Genomic DNA, 18315 nt, shown 5'->3' on the forward strand with positions numbered 1-18315 from the left:
AGGCTTTCACTGATGTTTAATGACAGGGACTGTCACACCAATTCCTTATTCCACTTAAGTCATCTGGGTTACATGTGGTCATTGTCCAAAGTAGTGCCCCAGCACAATGTGTCTCTAATGGGTCTGAGTGCCTCATAATACATTCAGTAGTGAAGAAGAGCCACTGCATGTATAAAGTCAAAGCGTTTGGATTACAGGCAGTCTCATTTAACGTGGGATATAAAAGCCTCCTGCGGTAAAATGCCTTTTCAAGCATCTAAAATATTCTTGTCATGCCCACTTGGATGTGGTGAAATATTCTGTTTAAAGTAAGCAGCCGAATGGGAGGGAGGAGGGGTGCCGCATGTTAAATTCAAATCACATCTTCTACAAAAAGAAAATTAAAATAAGCAGCAAAGGATGTTCTGCCTTAATGTTCCACCAGCTTCAGCTACCTTAAAATGACACCTTAAAGGACACCTAGGATCTTGTTGATGGAAAATTGTGAGCCATTAAATGTTTCATCAATGCTCTGTCAAGGTTGTGAACTGCCTTTTTCTCATTTAATCTCAGCCAGTCCGGTCCAATTTGGACGGGCTAGAGGTTTCGTTTTGCAGAGGGCACCCTTGGTGGTCTTTAAGTCTGTAAAGAAAAGCTAATAATAAAACTAGAAAAAAAGCAAAAGTATAGCATTGAAGGAAAAAAATAAATGTAAATGAATTGGGCTGATTTGATAATGCCAACCACCACAGCGTGCAATAGGCCACAGACTGACGGGGGAGGGTCTGGGTGATGAGGGGGACCCTGGGATCCAGAGCGTCTTACCATCAGTGGCGCTGCTGGCAACAAGCGAGCCCGTCTCTGGCATCCCCGTTTCACAAGAAATTTGACGCATAATAATCGCGTTTATGAAGTTGGCCGCAGTCATGGTGGTCTTACCGAGTGCTCGGAGCTCTTGTTCCTGAATGGACATCGGTTTGATTTGAGTCTTTTCCCTACTAGGTGTACCGCTTTCTCCGCGGCCGGGTGGGTTATCCGACTGGAGAGGCAGCAGGTGTTGCGGCCGGCTCGAGGCTGAGGGATAGGGCCCCGGATACATTCCTCCTGGGTTGGGGCTGGACAGCTTGGGGTCAGATTTACTGGGGGGCCCGTGTTGGTCCTGCACGTGCTTGGACAGGCCTCCCCTGTTTTTGCTTCCATCGCGACTCTGCTCTTTGGCTACACTTGTGTCCATGGCAGGTGGGTAGGCCTCAGGGGGCACACCTGTCCTTTGGAGGTGGCCAGGATAACCTTGGTAGCGGGCCGGCCCTGAGGACATGGACCTGGCAGGCCAAACAAAACACCCTTAGTAAACAAGGCAATCAAAATGTTCTCCTTGCTGTTAACACGAATGAGAAATTAGCTCTGGAAGCTGTCCCAGTGTCGTCCTTGTAAAAGCAGAATGAAAATGCAGTTTACCGAAACACAGATGAGCTGGAGTGTTCGCTGACAGAGAGACTCTTGCCACCAGTGTTGTGCAGGACGCTTGGCCTTTGCTGCACGTTCTCCTGGGTGCGAGGGGACACCGGCGAGTGCTGGTGGCTGTACGGTAGGGAGGAAGGTCTCACTCCACTGCTGCTGCTTGCTATACTGTGCTCCGTACCTGACAGGCACAAACAGATTCATTTTATTCATTTTTCATACCATATTTTGTGCTGCCAGTATTTTCCATTACGTAAAAAATGAAAAAAAAAAAAACACTGTGCTCCACACCTGGTCGCCAGATCGGGGCGTGCTCCACATTTCCAAGAGACCCGCCCTTTTCTCTGTCACGCTCTCGGTCTCTCTCTCTGTCCCGGTCCCTTTCCCTCTCCCTTTCCCTGTCTCTCTCACGATCTCGTTCACGCTCCCTCTCTCTCTCCCGCTCTCGATCTCTCTCCCGGTCCCTCTCCCTGTCACGATCACGGTCTCTTTCACGCTCGCGCTCTGCGGATGAGGATGTGCCTTGCATCTTGTTTAAGTGTGAAGATCCAACTGCACAGAAAATGACAAGAGAAAAAACAACAACAATGATTTAAAAAAAAAAAAAAAGAGTGCAACATATTTATACTCATTTATCTCAATGAAAATGAATTGTACCAGGTGAGATGGGGGAGGTGGTGTAAGGCCTGCCAGGGAAGGTGGTGCTTCCCCCGGGGATGTAGGTGATGCGATCCATTGGGGAGCCGGCTGCCCCTGCAGAGGGAGGGACCAGGACAGGTAAGTGTGGCACCTGAGAAAGATCGATGATCCCTAGGGGACAGAAAGAAGAGAAGTGTAAAGAAATCTGTCATAACTGGTCTAGATGTGTTTTGGTCTCGAGGATAAGAGATAAATAAACTGTGGCACTGCGTCGTGTGGTCATAGTGGTCGACATCACCAGATATCACTCACATCCAACAGCAGGCTGCCTTTTTGTCATTAAGGATGCAATGGTCTCTAGGTTTTTATAGGGAACGTTATGCTGTGAGGAAAGTAATCATGTTGTCTTTGAAATAAATACCACTAAAATGAGCAAAAAAAAAAACATTTACCGAATGAATAATTGACTTTCAAGTCTTTACCACCTGGTTCAAGAGTGGTTAATGTTGAGTCAACGCAGACAAATGAGGGAAATATAGAAAAATGATAACAAAGCCCTAAAATGAAATCTGATTAGATTCTGCTTCCTTGAGTGTTTCAAAAGAAAAAGAAATGAAGCAGGACGTGTTCTTGTAAATACTCGCACTTCTGGTATGTTGACCTTTGCAAATTTACATTATATTGAAAACCAAACTCACTCACTGCTTCCTCATTGGTTCTGTGTGACGACAACTTCAATGAGTTTCAGTATATTTCTTGGTTCTTGGTTTATTTATTTAAGGATAAATGCTGTAGCAAGTTAGATGTATTTGAAGCTCTGCCAAGATAAATGACAAATACAGTCGGATTATTCCTAATGTTTCCTTCTCTAGCAGCTAACGTCACCTTTACCTGAAAGCACACCAGCTGACTGCCCACAACTTGCATGTGCCAGACAAACATCACCAAAGCTGGGCAAGATAAAAGTCAGATCCAGGTAACAAAACATACCAAGAGATCATGACAACAGCTTCAGAAAAATGTCTTCAGTGTCTAAAGCGGGATCAATTGTTTACAACCTTTTTGAAGAAAATCATAATATAATATAGAAATCCTTGTGAACACATCATCCACCTGAGATGTAGTGTCAGGTACAAGATTAAGTAGGCCATGAACAGCACTGCACTTTGTTTCCCCTTACAGATGATTCTTTTATTGAATGAAATCCAGGCAACATGAGCCCTGCTGCTCTCAGCAAGCTCCATCTGTAGGCATAGCACACATGGAGTCTGTGCTGGCACAGTTTATCGTTGTTCTGTTGAAAATAGATTTTCAGTTTGCCAACCATCTTAAAAAGCCACTGTAAATACAATGTAATGCGATCATGAGATCATGATTAAAAGGAGTGTCATTTGTCCTTACCACGTGGGGCAGCGGAGTAGGGCAGAGGAAGGGGCTGGTCTCGTGGAGTAAGGCCCCTCAGCAGGTCTGAGCGCTGGGCGGCCATGGCGGCGGCTGCAGGCCACTGGTGCATCTGCTGGGAGGTGATGTAGTCATTGAGCAGCGTCTGGCGGTTCTCCAGGGCCGCGGTGTCAGGAAAGCCTCGGATGAGGTAGGGGTAGGGATGAGGATATGCCGGATTGGGGGCAAGGTGGCGAGGTAAATAGTAGGCTGCTGTGGATGAAAAGCAGGGAAACATCTGTCAGGACATTCATATTGGACTAAACCACAAATCAATATGATTACAGGCCATACAGATGTTTTCAGTTATTTTTCTTGCCTAGATTTGACTAGTTTCACCTGTTAGACCAACAGGTCCTCCAGTAACACAGTGTAAGAGGCTTTGTAGGTGTGGTCGTAGTGCCATGGCTACTGGCGAGAAGATGTAATACAAGCCAGGAAGTCCTGGTCTGCACTTTTTATTTATTTGACTGGTCAGTGCAGTGTGTTGACAGATGACAAACACACTGTGTTGCAGCAAAAGTTGAGCCAAGCTGAGCCACTGTCCAGCTTACTGATTTCCTTTTTTTTGGCACTCACTGCACCAACACACGGCTCAATAAAAGGCAAGGGTGGATATTATGATGCAAGGACAACTTGCAGTAGACCTTTACGATTAACATTTTAACATGGATGTGGTGACCTCGCATAACAAAACCTCAGTCAGGTCAGAATAACTTAACACCTGAGAGGGTGTGCAGGGCCCCTCTTAGAAAAAGAGTTTCAGAGGACAAGACAAACATATTCCAGTATCTCTTCCAATCTAATTTGACTGTGGCTATACCTGGGTCAATGGGGATGCCACGGGGCAGCGCTGCAGGATCGAAGGCTAAGGGGATTTGACGGTACACGTCTGCTGCTCCAAGACCCTGCAGCAGACGCTCATAGGTCTGTTGATCTGCAACGCCTTGGAGTGGTGATTTGGTGGCACTCATTTCCCTGGGCGTTGGTGTGGCTTTACGCTCCTGAGGCGGATTCTTACTGGAACCTTGGGAGAAAAAAAAAAAAGAAACAGGACTTTCATGTACATTCTTGTTGGCAAGAATGAAGCCCATTTTTCAGTGACAAACACTAACTACCGTCTTGACTGAAGGAGATATACCCACCATCATGCTGCCTTTGGCTTGCCTCTCTGGACAGAGGGGAGCCACGATGCGAGGGCCCAGGGTAAGGGTTCCTCAAGCCAGCTTTGTCCTCGTAGCCCACTGGACTGTGATGGGCCTTGCTTCCCTGCTCTGCCCCCAGTGTGAGGGGAGAAGAGCGAGCTATAGGACTAGCCGTACTGACCACAGCGCTAGGCCGACCTTTGGGCGTCTCTTCGTAGCGACCCCTCTCAGAACGCATCTCAATGTGGGGGGGTGTGCTGTGGTAAGAACGAGGTGAACTGGCTATGATGGAGCGGACATCGTGACGTTTCCCAGAACCAGCTGCTTCCTGTTTCATGGGTGTTCCCTGAAGAGAGGCACAACAGAGTTAATCAAGTAAGTGGAGGGAGAGCCCAACGTTAAGGGCTGGAAAGCCTCTGCATGCCTCTGTTTTGCGAGTGTTTACCGGTGCTATGATGCCCTCCTTGCTAGGCTGTCTGAGCTCCTCCCTGGGAATGAGGTGGATGGAGCGCCCAGCCTCCTTCACTGTGGGCACAATGCCCTCTCTGCCCTTCATGGGGTCAGACAGTGAACTGGGCCCACGTGGCGGGGAGGCCTCTCTCTTCATCTGCTTAGCCTCCCTCCTCAGGTAGCCGTCCTGTGGATCCAGATGACGAGGAATACCTGAAATCATAAGAACATGTCAGGCCTATGTGTTCTTTTCCCCAATAATAGGCAGCAAATTTCTTTTTTTTCACAGGAGAAACACAAAGAAAGGTTCAGATAGGATTATATCAGCTCAGCTGAACCAGCAACAGTTCTGAGAGCAGCTTCATCACTAGCATCTCTGAAGGTGAGACAAAATGATTATCTGACTATACTCCTATCAGATTGATAAATATGAATATCAACATGAAAGTACTCCTGCCAGCGGGTGACTTCTGGTAAGGTGGCACAATCTGTTTCTTGAAAGGAAAAAGCTATCTTTCTCTGCAGAGTGAGAATAAAGTCTGGTGAGGAGAGAGAACAATGAACGAACCAAAAAAAAAAACGAAAACCACAGAAAATGCAAACAGTGACGACACACAATGCATTATCTTGTGAGCAGATACATTTACATTCAGCTCAAAGACTTAATCTGCTGCAGCATCTTTAAGACTTTCAGTCCTATTGTCTCACTTTGATCTATGAGGCTTTTAACGCTGCGTACCTCAGTGATTGCAAAAACAATGTCAGAATCATCTTTAATGTACATCGGACAGGAGGATATTAGATTTACACATAATTACTTTGTTAAGGTTATTACCAGAAACAGAGCACAGTGGGGAAAATCTTTCATATGGAGGAGTCATCCCACCTTGTGAGATGGAACCACGGATGTGATGAGCGTCCTTGTAAGGTGTGTGGTGAGGACTGTCCCTATCATGGGGCATTGCTCGCCCAATCAGACCTGAGGCAAAGGGAGAGGGCGAGGAGTAGTCAGACACAAGACCACGGTAAGTTATTTAATCAATAATGAGTGTTGAATGTGATTAAACAAGGCTCAAAAAGGATTGTATCCAGCAGGCCTTCCGTAGAGTGACAGAGGGTTAAGTGGGGGCGTCTCTTACCTTCACAGTTGGCGGCAGACAGTGAATCCCTCATTGGCAGTCCTCTAGAAATGCCTCCCTCCATTACATCATAAGGACGCTTCAGGCCTAGAATTTCGCCTGGCTGCCCAGAGCCTCGGCCCTCATCTTTAGGGGTCTGAGAGGGTGGGCCTACAAATGACAAACATGATGTTATTATAATCACATAAACAATACCTCTTGGTTTAGTAACAGTAATAGTACTCAATGAGATTTAAAAATCTGCACGGAGGACTCAAGGTTTAATGTAGTGCTTCCAAGTTTAACAGAAACTATTCTATTCTGTTGGGCTTGTGCCAGATCTCACTCAAAATGAAAGTAATTATTGGCCATGGCATAAAATATATTGCGGCCACTCACGGTCATATGTGAGAATGTGCCCACTGATGCCCTCATAGAGCACATGGACTTTAGACAGTGCCTCATCCCGCTCCCTCTCAGCTCGGCTGGCACTGTCTTCTGTGATCAGACGGGTTATGGTTCCCTTATACAGCACATCAGCCGGTGTGCCCTGTGGTGAAGAGAGGAGACATGAGACCTGCACTTTATCATCTCAGTGTTCTTCTTGAGGTAAAGTCAAAGTCTAATCAAGACTTTATGCAAGAAATTGCAGCAAAGACCTACAAGAGACCACCTTGACTATCAGTAGGTGTCATTTTCATTTTCTCTTAAACTAGGCTGTTCAGAACTACCTCTACATGCAAAAGCCACACACACACACACAAAAAACCCATCAAACCTCATTCTTAGCAAACCAACTTGAACTTGCGTTCTCAGGCAGTGCCGGTCCGTGTAGTGGTCCCAACAGACTCCTACTTTCTAGCACAGTCTAGCAGATACCAATAGCAATGCCCATGTACACGTCAGGCTGTGGTTATTACAGAGTTGGGTGGATACCATGAAATTCACACCTCTACAGTATCAAGGTGATCACACTGGCCAATTCTATTATGTAGCCTGAATAGCCTTTATTGGGGATAAGCACCATTGTGAAACCTGACAGTGGATAAGATACAGTCCAAAACCCACAACCAATGCTATGAAAACAGACTGTGTTAAATAGTAATTACTCAACAGAATAATTGAGGCCTGTTGTCAAGGCCCCTAATAAAGTCAGTTTAGAAAACAGTTTAGAAAGGTCGCTAATGAGTCACAGTGCAGATAGTGTAAATGTTTGGCAACAGTCTTTGTGTTTCTTTACAAGATTGTTGATATGGATGTAATGGGGCAGCAGTGACCTGCTGATTGGACTGTGATGCATTTTGTAGATTGTGTTACAAACTCAACTTGTATTAAGCTTGTGATTGTGCCCCAGAAAGAACATTTGTTACAATGGCAGCAGATGACAGAGATCCACAAACAAACAAACAAACACAGGTGTGAAATACAAAGTAATAAAGAAGTGGAGCAGCAACAACTTGGCAACAGTAGATGACAACAGGCAGCTTTGTTAAAACCATGAGTCACATCACTCGTACCCGTGTATGAGTCACTTTGACATTGCTTGAAAGCGTGGGTGGACGGCTGAGTAGGAGACACAGCAGTGCCCGAGATCACATTTCTTGTCTGTTGATTGCGGTTTTTCTAAGAAGACATTGCTGAAGGTTGGGGGGGGGCAGACTGTTGGGGTTACATTTAAAGGATCAGGTGGCACCACCCTCAGCAGTCCTCATCTACTACTAGGGAAAGTGCAGCGTTGCCATATCTGGGTGCAAACACACACATCTATCAATCCATCTAGCTGCAAGCTAAACAAATACATGTAGCTGTCCGTCTACAGCAGCACTGATGCTTTATCGCTTTCACCTTTTCCTTCTAATCTATCATGGTGGATAACAGCCCCCTCAACACTTGTTTTCACTTGTATGTCAGCTGGATGTGATATTGCACTGGGCATATCAATGACTGGGTTTAGCCAGAGTAAATAGATAAATAAAAGAGGGAACAGATTCGGTACAGTGTGTACCTGTTGCTAAGGTGACAGGGCCACTCAGAACTGTGGTTATGTCACAGCAGCAGGGAAATCCAGCAGCCATAGCACCTTGCTTGTCTCATGACGTCTCAACAGCTCTGCAGCGCTCTCTTTCATTGCAAGCAAACCAGCTGAAGCCCAGTAGCACAAAGGCTGCTGGTTTGATGGCAGTGGTTTCAAACAGTGTGGGCAGGGGCCACTGTAGAGCCTACCGATGAGCAAAACAACCATCAGAAAAGGTGGGGGTAGTGAAAAATAATGTGTGGGTTGTCTGTGCACCAGCTGTGTAAGCTGCTACTATCATGAACCTTAACACAGACTAACATGGCGTCAGTTTCAGTTCACCATTTGCAGCCATCAGCCTCTGGACAGAGCAAATCACTTTAACCTGAGCGTGGTGCTCCACCTGCACTGTGATCAACACTGGACCAAGAATCATCTTATTTATGATAAGAAACCAACACAAGAGCACATTAACAGCAGTTAATTACTAAACTGACTTATCTAAAATTCAGAGTTTGCTCAAAGGCTCTCCAAATAAAGGGGAAGAACAGTTTGCCTGTTGTCTGTCGTAATACACTACTCAAACTTCAACTCAGCAGAATATTCATAACTCACTCGCATCAAGATTGCCACACCCAACACAGTGATAACGAAGTGCACAAACGGGAGATTCTCCTACCACAGTCACAGCAAAAACATATTCGTAGGGCATTATCCGTGAAACACACCAGTTTCCCATAATCAAACAGCAGCCTCAGAGTTTTAAAACCGTATATATAGCATATCAAATTCGCATTGACTCAACTAATCCACAACGACAAACTGAGATTGACAGAGAGAGAGAGAGAGAGAGAGAAACACCTTCTGTATAGCAGCCTTAAGAGGGATAAAGGATGTAGAAACACAGTAGTTTGGTGGTGTGAGCTCACCTGAGTGATGGAGCCCCCTCGGTAGGAGACTGAGGAATCTGGGTGCATTCTGGTCCCTGGGATGCCCTTAGTGATACTACCACCTTGAACAGCTGGAAAAGAAGTTGTAAAGATGTAAAAAAAAAAACAAAAAAAAAAAACAAAGCAGCACACAGAGTCCTTAAAATAGAACACATGGTGGAAACAATGATTGGGAATAAAGGTTTACAAAAAGTTCTGCAAGGTTGGTCACAAAGCTTGAAAGCTTGTTTTGCTTATTTAAATGTATTTACAGTATTCTTTAAAATTCTAATTTCCAGTTTAAACACTGTATCTATTGATGTAAGATGAATTTGAAATGATGAATTTGGAATAAAGCATTGCTTTATGGAACAAATTTGGAATAAAGCAATGCTTTGGGACAAGAAAAAAAACACTGATTTTAATTTCCATTTAAACTGGTGTTGGTAGTTTGCTTCAAAGATAAGAAAACATGAGCCACGCACCACGTCCAGCAGCGCTATCATGAGGAGTCCCCTGGGTCGACAGGTTGTCAGCTTGGGAGGACGAGCTGCGCGGGGACAACTGCTCCTGCTTTACCACTGGGAAAGGACCTCCTGAGTGGTGCATGACACGTTGGAAAACAAAGGGAGGAACAGAGAGATGGTAATGAGAAAGACCCGTCTACAGCGATGCAACCGATGATCAGAGCTCAATATCAGCTGTACTGGGTGTTGTAGACGTTAGAGGACCAACTTCACAGGAAAGTCTGAAGTGCAATAAATTCCTCCAGACAATTTTACTCACCCACTTTCCTCTGGTCCATCCAAGACATCCCCATCTGTGTGGGGGGCATCTTCCCGTGGTCCAATCCATGAGCTGGGCTGTGCAGCTGCACCGGGGTGCCCTGAACAAACACGCATTTGATGATATACAGTATCACTGCTCTTGCATAATAAGTTTGTCAGACTCTATTTTTTCATCCCTGTCTGGATATTTTATGCAGCAAATATTTAAGTGAAAAGATTTTAGAGAAAAAAACAAAACAAAATTCAAATTCCATGGTTTCTGTACATGTAGAACTATACCTGTGTGATGGAGCCTCCTGGTTTGGTGGAGGAAATGAGTGGCGGTGGCTCTGGCATCGTGAGGGGCCTCACTGCTGCTAGCCTGCCACTGTCCTGTGGCAGACCAGATAGTGAGGGGTGGCCTGCCTGTTGGAACGCTGGAAGGCAGGAGAGATTATGAGATTGAGAATGAACCCTTTGGTTTTTGGCAGGGGGTTTCTAAAGGCATTTTAGCGTCAAGAAGTGGAGAGTTTGTTCAAGATTCCTATGACAAAATATACCACACATGCTACAACTGATGCTTAAGAGGAAGACTCACAATTGAAGTGGAGCAGGTGCTGGTCATGACTGATCTTGGTCATGTCTCGCGGGGACATGGGGTAGGGGGAGAGAACTGGCCGGCCCAAGTTGGATGTCCTCAGGTCATCTGGGCCGAGTGCCTGCTTCTTGGCTTCGCCGTGCGGGGAGAAAGCCCGGGACTTTTCTGCAACAACAACACACAAACAGAGTCAGGACCAAAGCACAGCGACTCAGCTAGACCTCCACTAATCCAAGAACTTGTCATCATTGTCGCCCATGAGCACATGGAACCCCTCTCGCTGCTTCCAAGCCAGGGTGATGTCACCACTGAATTAATTCACAACAACATCTTCCACAAGCCACTGCTAATATTTATTGTAAAGTAGCATTGTACAAGCCAGCAGAGGAGGAGATCATCCTGCAGTGTGGTTAAGGTGCAATTAAAAAAAGTGATGGTGTGGCAAGGGATGAACCTACTGAATGACTGCAGGAGGGGCAGTACCCACCTCTCGTTGCCTTCCAGCTCTAAAGGGACACAAACACACCACAGATCATCGCATCCTCACAGAACTTCTCTCTCATGTGCACTAACTACACCAACACTTCACTACTATCACCACATGGCGTGACTTGCATGCTGGCCAAATGCTAGTACATAGTGGCTCAAGTGTAACTTGTAAATGTATCTACACCTGCCCCTGCGGCAGCCACCGTATAAAGAGCTTTTTAAGTCTTTTTCTTCTCTGAAAATTCATGAAAAAGTGGTTGCCGTATATCAGAGTTCACAGCTGCTGTGCCCAGTTGGTTATAAAAGACCTGCCTTTGTCTCGACTGTTGCTTAAAGTCTGACACCGTGCTCTCAGAGATTCACGTTCCACAAGCTCACAGTAAGTGCACTGAACTAGACTATATTCCCTTCTGGGTCAATAGCAATACCAGATCATTTATCAGTTCCCTCACCAAGAGTGTCCCAGAAACACTTGAATACCCTAAGCACTACAGCACACAGACTCAAGGTTAGAGCACATAGCAAGGACCAACTAAGTAAAACTAGATCAAATGCTACTAAAAACCGCATAATATGCAGCACTTTCATTAACCTCCATTTTCTTTGTATCATTTCATTATTCCTCATTTACAGTGCTGATCTTATTGCCACAGACCCTTGTATCCCACCATGTGCCATGTTATACATCAATACAGCCTGCAGAAGAGTAATACTAGGAATCATACAGCAAGAAAATGACGGCACTGGAAAAAGAGAATATGACAAAATATAAGACAAATGCTGGGAATTGTGACAGTGGTTCCTAGATTTGTAACTTTAGCAGCTTACAAAACATGCTATACTACTCTAAATACAATCTGACTGGTGACACATTGATGTGACCAAATGATTGCTCAGCTACTTGAGTCTATAGGCAACAATGGTTGTTTTCGGACACGATGGAGGTGTGCGTACCGTCCTTGTCGCTGGTGGAGGGGCTGCGCGGGCGAATACGAGGGCTGCTGCTGTGAAGAGCCTCCCTGTCTCTGTCTGCCTGCGGGGTGTAAGGCTGCTGTTTGCCTAGCTGGCTTGCAAGCTGCTGCTGTTGCTGCTGCTGTTTGACCTCCTGAGAGGACTCCCCATGAGCCATGGTTATCTGCTGCTGGTACAGTGCCAGGGCGTGGGGAGGCAGCACTGCTTTGCCACCGCCGCTCCGTTGATTGCCCTGCATGGAGGCCTCAGGCATCTACACACAGGAAGAGAGGAAAACAGGTTAGAATCACGCCACACACATAACACAAGCCCACTCCTGCCTGGCCTTTGACATATGGTTAGCCACATGCAGTATCTGATAAACATGATGGCTAATAAACATGTCTTATTTCTTCGTAAGCCATGTTTCCCTAATGCCTGGAATCTAATTTCTTCTCCACAAAGCAACATCTATCCCAACATCCTCCATCTAGCTGGCTTATCTTATACAAATATGACTTAACAATTTCACCTGCTTTACTGTTATCTCTGTGAGCAGAGCGTCAGGGACAGCATTGATACCAGTGCAATGGAGGTGTGTATGAGTGTGTTTGTGTGGGCTAAACAAATCAGTTTTCTGTTACAAAACAATACCTGGGTCAACGACACTTTCCAACCAAGGCTGGAAAAGCTGCTCTTCACCTAACTGTTGTGTGATGCATGAAGGAAAAGGAAAAACACACACAGGGTTTCACTTGTGACTTACAATCGGTGGTATAGCAGCAGCCCTCTGTTTGAGCTGTTTCAGGTCCATTGGCTTCTGCAGCGGGGAGGATATGACCCCATCATGAGTGTAGTTCAGTAGACTTGGCCGCGGAGAGGTCATTCTGCACACACACACACAGAGAAATAAGTTAGTGTGTTTCATTATTGGCTTTGCCTGCTTGAGCCCAAACACATTATTCATTCTGATGAAAACTTTTGAGAAAATATAGAAAAAAGAAAACACCTTAAAGAGGGCAGGGGTTCCGATTGTGTTTCCATACCACACGCCTGCCTACCCATTCCCCCAGCAGACACAGGCACAATCACAAAACCATACTTACTTAAAGTATTTAACTAGTAAATGAGGGGGAACAGCAGGAATAAATGGGATGTGTGCGTGTGTGTGTGTGTGTGTGAATAAATATATGTAGGATGTGTGCACACGGAGCCCGAGACTGTGGAAACAAATTGCAAATAAAAATCCATATCCATGTCTCGCACAATTGTCGAAAGCACACAACTTACTCTGAATCGCAGACACACACACACTTTGATGCACGACAACACTAAAGTGCACACACATGTACGCACACGCACGCACACACAAACACACACACACTCACTGCCTTTGTTTGCTTTGGCAGAGAGGGCAGCGATTCCCTCGGCTCTGCCAGTACATGCAGTCTGCTGTCATGGAAAAAATTGAACAAATACCGTGCAAACAGGACTAATCACTCCTCCCACGCACTTTGACACCCATTTCTTGTGGTCTCATTCACAGATATACACACACACACACACACACACACACACACACACACACAGAAAGTCAGAGAGATAGACATATAGAGACAGATATACACACACTATAGTGCTACTAAGTGCAAAGAAAATCTCTGGTTGATAAAAAAAGAAACCTGTTTTGTACACATATGTGGCTTGCCAAATATGGCTTCACTACTGTACACTGTAGCTAGGCAACTAATAACACTTATAATACCCTCTCTGCTTTCTAGTCTGGTGTCTGTCTGTGGTAGACCAGAGAAGTAGGACACCTAGTAAACCACTGATGAAAAAGGCCTTGACACTCCTAAACTCAAGCAGGCCCAATGATGTCATCGATGAAACAGAATAAGGAAAGAGTATAGAGTGTATAGTAAAGAGTATATAGTATAACATTTTTTTATTTCTAATAAATAGGACGGGTTTTTTTTTTGAGGAAACCCAATTTAATTTCCACTTGTTGAGAGTTCTTACCTGCTCTTATCGGTGTTGTCCGTCTCCTCCACTTCATCAGCGCTGCAAGTGGCACTAGAGTCACTATCCCTATTGGAGCCTGTTTTGGCCCCGGGGTCCTTCTTGGAGCTCTTGGTGGAGCTTTTGACTTCGTCCGTCTCTGCTGTAGGAGGCTTTTTATCTGTGGTATCACTGGGTGGTGTTGGTTGTTGCTGCTCTTTGTGGGGCTCCCCTGTCTCAGTCTTTATCTCCTGCTTGATGACAGAGTCTGCATCTTCCTTGAGAGGAGGTTTGTCGTCCCCTGCCTGGCCCACATCTGACCCGGTCGCCTCCTTGTCCCCGGGGTTGGAGTTGGCCTTTGACCTGCTCGAGCCTTCCTCCTTGGCCTTGCTGTCCTCTGAGGAGTGTGGTGAGGGCAAACTCTCTGTGTCAGAGCTGTTGTTGGCTCCACCTAGCAGAATGAAAGGAATCACAGATGAGAGGACAAGACTGGGCTTATACTGTAAATTATGTTATATCTCCTTGCCCTCTTTTCTTCCACTCTCCCTCTTTACTTCTATGTTTGTCATTGCAGAATAGGATTCTTCAAGCTAACAGGGAGCTACTCAATAACTACACTCATGACTCATTCTATTATATTCATCTGTGTGATCTAATACAATCCAAAACAACAGCTCTGCCATAAATTCTACCTCTCCAAAGATAATTATGTTTGATTATTGTTTGACACTGTTACAGATGTATTAATTACATTTAATGTTTTGTACACCACATTTGCAAATATAAGGGGTTAAGAAGATTAGAAACACTCAATACAATGCAGGCCAGTACAACACCACCACCGACTAGAACCTCAGTAACAAACATGTAGTTGAATTAACACTTCTCTGAAACGTTTAATAAAAACTGGCCATTATAATAGTCATGAGGGTAGAATTTGTGGCAGATCTGCTGAATTGAGTTGCCCTAAACAGTATAGGTCCAGCAAGTGAACATGCTAGCCCTGTAAAGGCACGTGCTTTGCTTTAGCAGATCCCAGCAACAAGCATGATTTTAAACATTATTAACTAAATGCTGATACACAGAGTTATTTATAATCAGCACCTATTTCAAACAGTTAAGGATTCAATATGCTCAAAAAGATAAACTCCCTAATTGATTAATTCAGGTAAAATAGAAGCCTCAATTTACAGAGTTTCATTTTGCAGTTAGCATGTGTGTTGCTCTTGGGAGTGGTGTACCTTCTCCGTCTTCAGGGGCCTCCTCTTCATTGCCGCTGGCTCCCGAACCCTCCATCTCCTCCTCCTCTGCTGCGTATGGGGCGCTGGCCTCCTCGTTCTGCAGCGTTTTGCCCCGACGACGGGCCTTTCGCTCCTTCTCCTGGGTCAAAACAAGCACACACTAAATAAAAAAAGTCCAGGGGACAAAGATTGTCAGATACAGAAGAAAACCACAAACAATCTAACTCAGCTTGGGTGTGCACAAAAAGCATGAATGACTTCACTTTGTCAGCATCAGATGGAGCCAAAACGGCTCACAAACTTTCCCTGTGCTTACCGATTTCATTTTATGCTGCTGCAGAATCTCATCCAGTTTCTGCCTCTTCTTGTAGTTAAAGTAGAAGTTCTTGCACTGTGACACGGTTTTTGAGCCCACCATCTTGGCGATGGCGGACCAATTCCTACCATACTGGAGAAGGCCTGGAATCAACAGATGGACAGGCATAGGGATTAGGACAGGAAAGGCACAAAGACAGGCCGACATGGGTGAAATGTGGCCTTGCCCGACTACGTCTCCATTCTATATCAAATTATATTCTCTGTGCAGTCGTAAAAAAAAAAAAAATTATGTAAGCTGTGCAAAGTGCACTTGTTGTAAAGGTTGTAAATTTAACGGCTATTTTGGTTTATATACTATGAACAATATATCAAGCCACAATCTCTTAAAGTGCACAGTATGGAAGTCTCTCTATGGTAAATCAATAGCCATAAACATCTGTTGCTACGCAGTTGTCGTAACTGTAACACAGCCTAGGAGTTTAGTTTACAATGCATAGACATAGACATGGTCTCACTCTCCCAGCAGCAGCATGGTCTGAAGCCACATGCTTCCTAAGTAGAGACAGATACAGAGTTAAAGAGTGAGAGTCAGAGGAGTGGTGGTGTGGTGGCTGAGCCGTCAGTCATACCAGTGACATCACCAGCTCTCCCCACTGGGGTCACTCTGTGTCATATTCTGACTGACTTTGATGTGACCCATTTCCAAGAAGTCCTCGTCCTTTACTCAGTCAACCGCATGATTGTACCTTACACAAGAGTCTACAGGCACCCGCTGGGTCAGAGCTGTGATGGATCAACCTGTCATGAAACGCACACATACACAACCGTCCAGTGTATGCGTGAGCTAAAAGAAGAGATGCAGAGAGCAGCCGGTGTGTAAATGGAAGTGGGTGAGAAAGACAGATAGTGTAGAATTTTCTCTAGTGTTTCCCCCCAGAGTCTGCTGTTAGCTAAAGGCAGCTCATTAACAGTGTGTGTTGTAAGAGGCTTAGCTTACACCACCCACTTGTTTCCTGTGCCAGCCTGACAGGTCCTGGCAACAGGACAGCTTTTCAAAGTTATGTGTGCGTGCTTGTGCGTGTATGTGGAGGGGGGGGTTGTAGGCAAAGTGCCAACACCTCCTGGGATAACCTTGGACATGGGTTCAGAGGTCTCTGCATCTCATCGCTTAATGGAGGCAGTAGGACAACAAGCAGAAGTCCTAGCCAAAGGAGAGGAAAGGACAGCTGTTTACTGCCGTGTCATTTCAACTCTCGTAATAATCAGAGAGACTGACTCCGATACCAGCACTTTATTGGATAATACGATTAATGAGTAATAGCTGCAGTAAAATCTGGTCTTATAAGTTAAACAAGACTATTTATGCACAGGAATACTCAAAACCAAAATATGAGGATGCATATATGATAAAGTATCCAGAGCGATGACATTTCTTAAATTCAATCCCTCCCTTGTAAAGCCACGTCAATTACATTTATCTCAGCATTGACACAAGTCAAACACTACCACACGTGTCACACATACCAACTGATATAAAAAACCAAAACACTTTGATGGTGATGCACAGCTAGAAAAGCTATGCATCGTCCAGTCCAGCAGATGTGAGAAGACATCACATACACTGTCATGCTGAGAATTTATTAATGCCAGTATAAAAAGAACTGCCATAACAAGCAAAGGTGATCTTCAAGTCTGAGCTGCTGGTGTCTAAAAGCTGCTGCGCACCTACCACCTGTCAAGTGTTAAAGTGGAAGAGGTTTTTCAGCTGAAATATTCATCGCTGCCACTAAATTCGTTGCTAGGAAAGCTTCTCCCGGGAAAAAAAGAACACCGGACAGCCTGACTCACTCCAAGAGGACTGCGACACGTGACCGACACCTATTAACCTTTTACAGCTGCCTCACAGGAGGGGAGAAGGGGGCACACTGCCCTACAAGTCGGACACCCTCCAACCTGCCAGAGTACACACAAACATACACGTGCTCAGACAAACAAAGACAAACAGTGGCATAACCTCACACACATTCAAACAAGTCAAACAGGACAAACACTTCGCTGCACCCACTGAACCTGAAGCAATAACAATGCAATTCATTTACTGGAAGTCAAAGGTCACTTTAACTAGCTACATCCAGTTCATTTCACCATATGCAAGCACACAAAGCCCAATCCAAGCAGCTCTGGTTGACTCTGGGCCTTAGTTGCTAGAGCAACACACATGGAACAAACATCCAATCAGCAGCTGTCATACTGAAGCAGGTGGTAGCCTCACACCCAATCAGGAGACCGTATTTCCATTAGCTCCTCCCACAGAAAGTCTAATCAACACCTGGCGCAGCCAGAAAGTGGTTGTTCCTGTCTGTCACATGCCTGTCACTCCGGCCGTCGTCTCGTGGCCTCGCAGTGGATAACACTATCAGATGGTCTGATCTCTGGAGGGCCGGCCGGGAAGCTCTTCAGGGCTGGGCCTTCCGATCCAGAGCAGAGGAGATGAAAACAGCTCAGTCTCGGCGCTCTTCCTGCCAGCTGGCTTGATACTTGAGCCGGTGTCAGGTTGACGTGCTCCAAAACAGCACATGCTCCTGGCCTCTCCCCTCCTTTTTCCTCTCACTCCGTCCTCCCTGTGCCTCCAAGAGTGCTGGTCTGTTCCTCTCTGCCGTGTCTCTCCCCAATGGCGGTCGTCTGGGAAGACTTCCACAGGAAAGTGGGACTGTGGGGCGGTGCTATGTGCTCAGTCTCTCTCTCCCCTCATCTGATCTCTCCTCTATCTCTCTT

The 18315-nt window shown here is 45.6% G+C and overlaps 1 protein-coding gene across 4 annotated transcripts in view; it reads right to left on the reverse strand.

Moving 5' to 3' along the window:
• The window catches only part of ncor2 (nuclear receptor corepressor 2), an 81035-nt gene that overhangs the window by 7634 nt on the left and 55086 nt on the right, over nucleotides 1-18315 (reverse strand). Inside the window, exons 18-39 of one of the 4 annotated variants that reach the window (XM_070834493.1) lie at nucleotides 15539-15681; nucleotides 15223-15361; nucleotides 14003-14432; nucleotides 12747-12867; nucleotides 11984-12254; nucleotides 10999-11046; nucleotides 10541-10705; nucleotides 10243-10379; nucleotides 9962-10061; nucleotides 9661-9771; nucleotides 9176-9267; nucleotides 6632-6782; nucleotides 6254-6403; nucleotides 6001-6093; nucleotides 5110-5327; nucleotides 4665-5010; nucleotides 4343-4546; nucleotides 3481-3732; nucleotides 2098-2250; nucleotides 1732-1992; nucleotides 1438-1621; nucleotides 805-1301 (exon numbers count right to left, since the gene is read on the reverse strand). In XM_070834493.1, coding sequence (XP_070690594.1) covers nucleotides 805-1301; nucleotides 1438-1621; nucleotides 1732-1992; nucleotides 2098-2250; nucleotides 3481-3732; nucleotides 4343-4546; nucleotides 4665-5010; nucleotides 5110-5327; nucleotides 6001-6093; nucleotides 6254-6403; nucleotides 6632-6782; nucleotides 9176-9267; nucleotides 9661-9771; nucleotides 9962-10061; nucleotides 10243-10379; nucleotides 10541-10705; nucleotides 10999-11046; nucleotides 11984-12254; nucleotides 12747-12867; nucleotides 14003-14432; nucleotides 15223-15361; nucleotides 15539-15681 — 4266 coding nt within the window. Of the gene's footprint in view, nucleotides 1-804; nucleotides 1302-1437; nucleotides 1622-1731; nucleotides 1993-2097; nucleotides 2251-3480; nucleotides 3733-4342; nucleotides 4547-4664; nucleotides 5011-5109; nucleotides 5328-5949; nucleotides 6094-6253; nucleotides 6404-6631; nucleotides 6783-9175; nucleotides 9268-9660; nucleotides 9772-9961; nucleotides 10062-10242; nucleotides 10380-10540; nucleotides 10706-10998; nucleotides 11047-11983; nucleotides 12255-12746; nucleotides 12868-14002; nucleotides 14433-15222; nucleotides 15362-15538; nucleotides 15682-18315 lie in introns of all 4 variants that reach the window. The other 3 variants (XM_070834492.1, XM_070834494.1, XM_070834491.1) reach the window with 3 other exon arrangements.

Source organism: Pempheris klunzingeri, chromosome 7, assembly GCF_042242105.1.
Source record: "Pempheris klunzingeri isolate RE-2024b chromosome 7, fPemKlu1.hap1, whole genome shotgun sequence".
Classification (NCBI taxonomy): Eukaryota; Metazoa; Chordata; class Actinopteri; order Acropomatiformes; family Pempheridae; genus Pempheris; species Pempheris klunzingeri.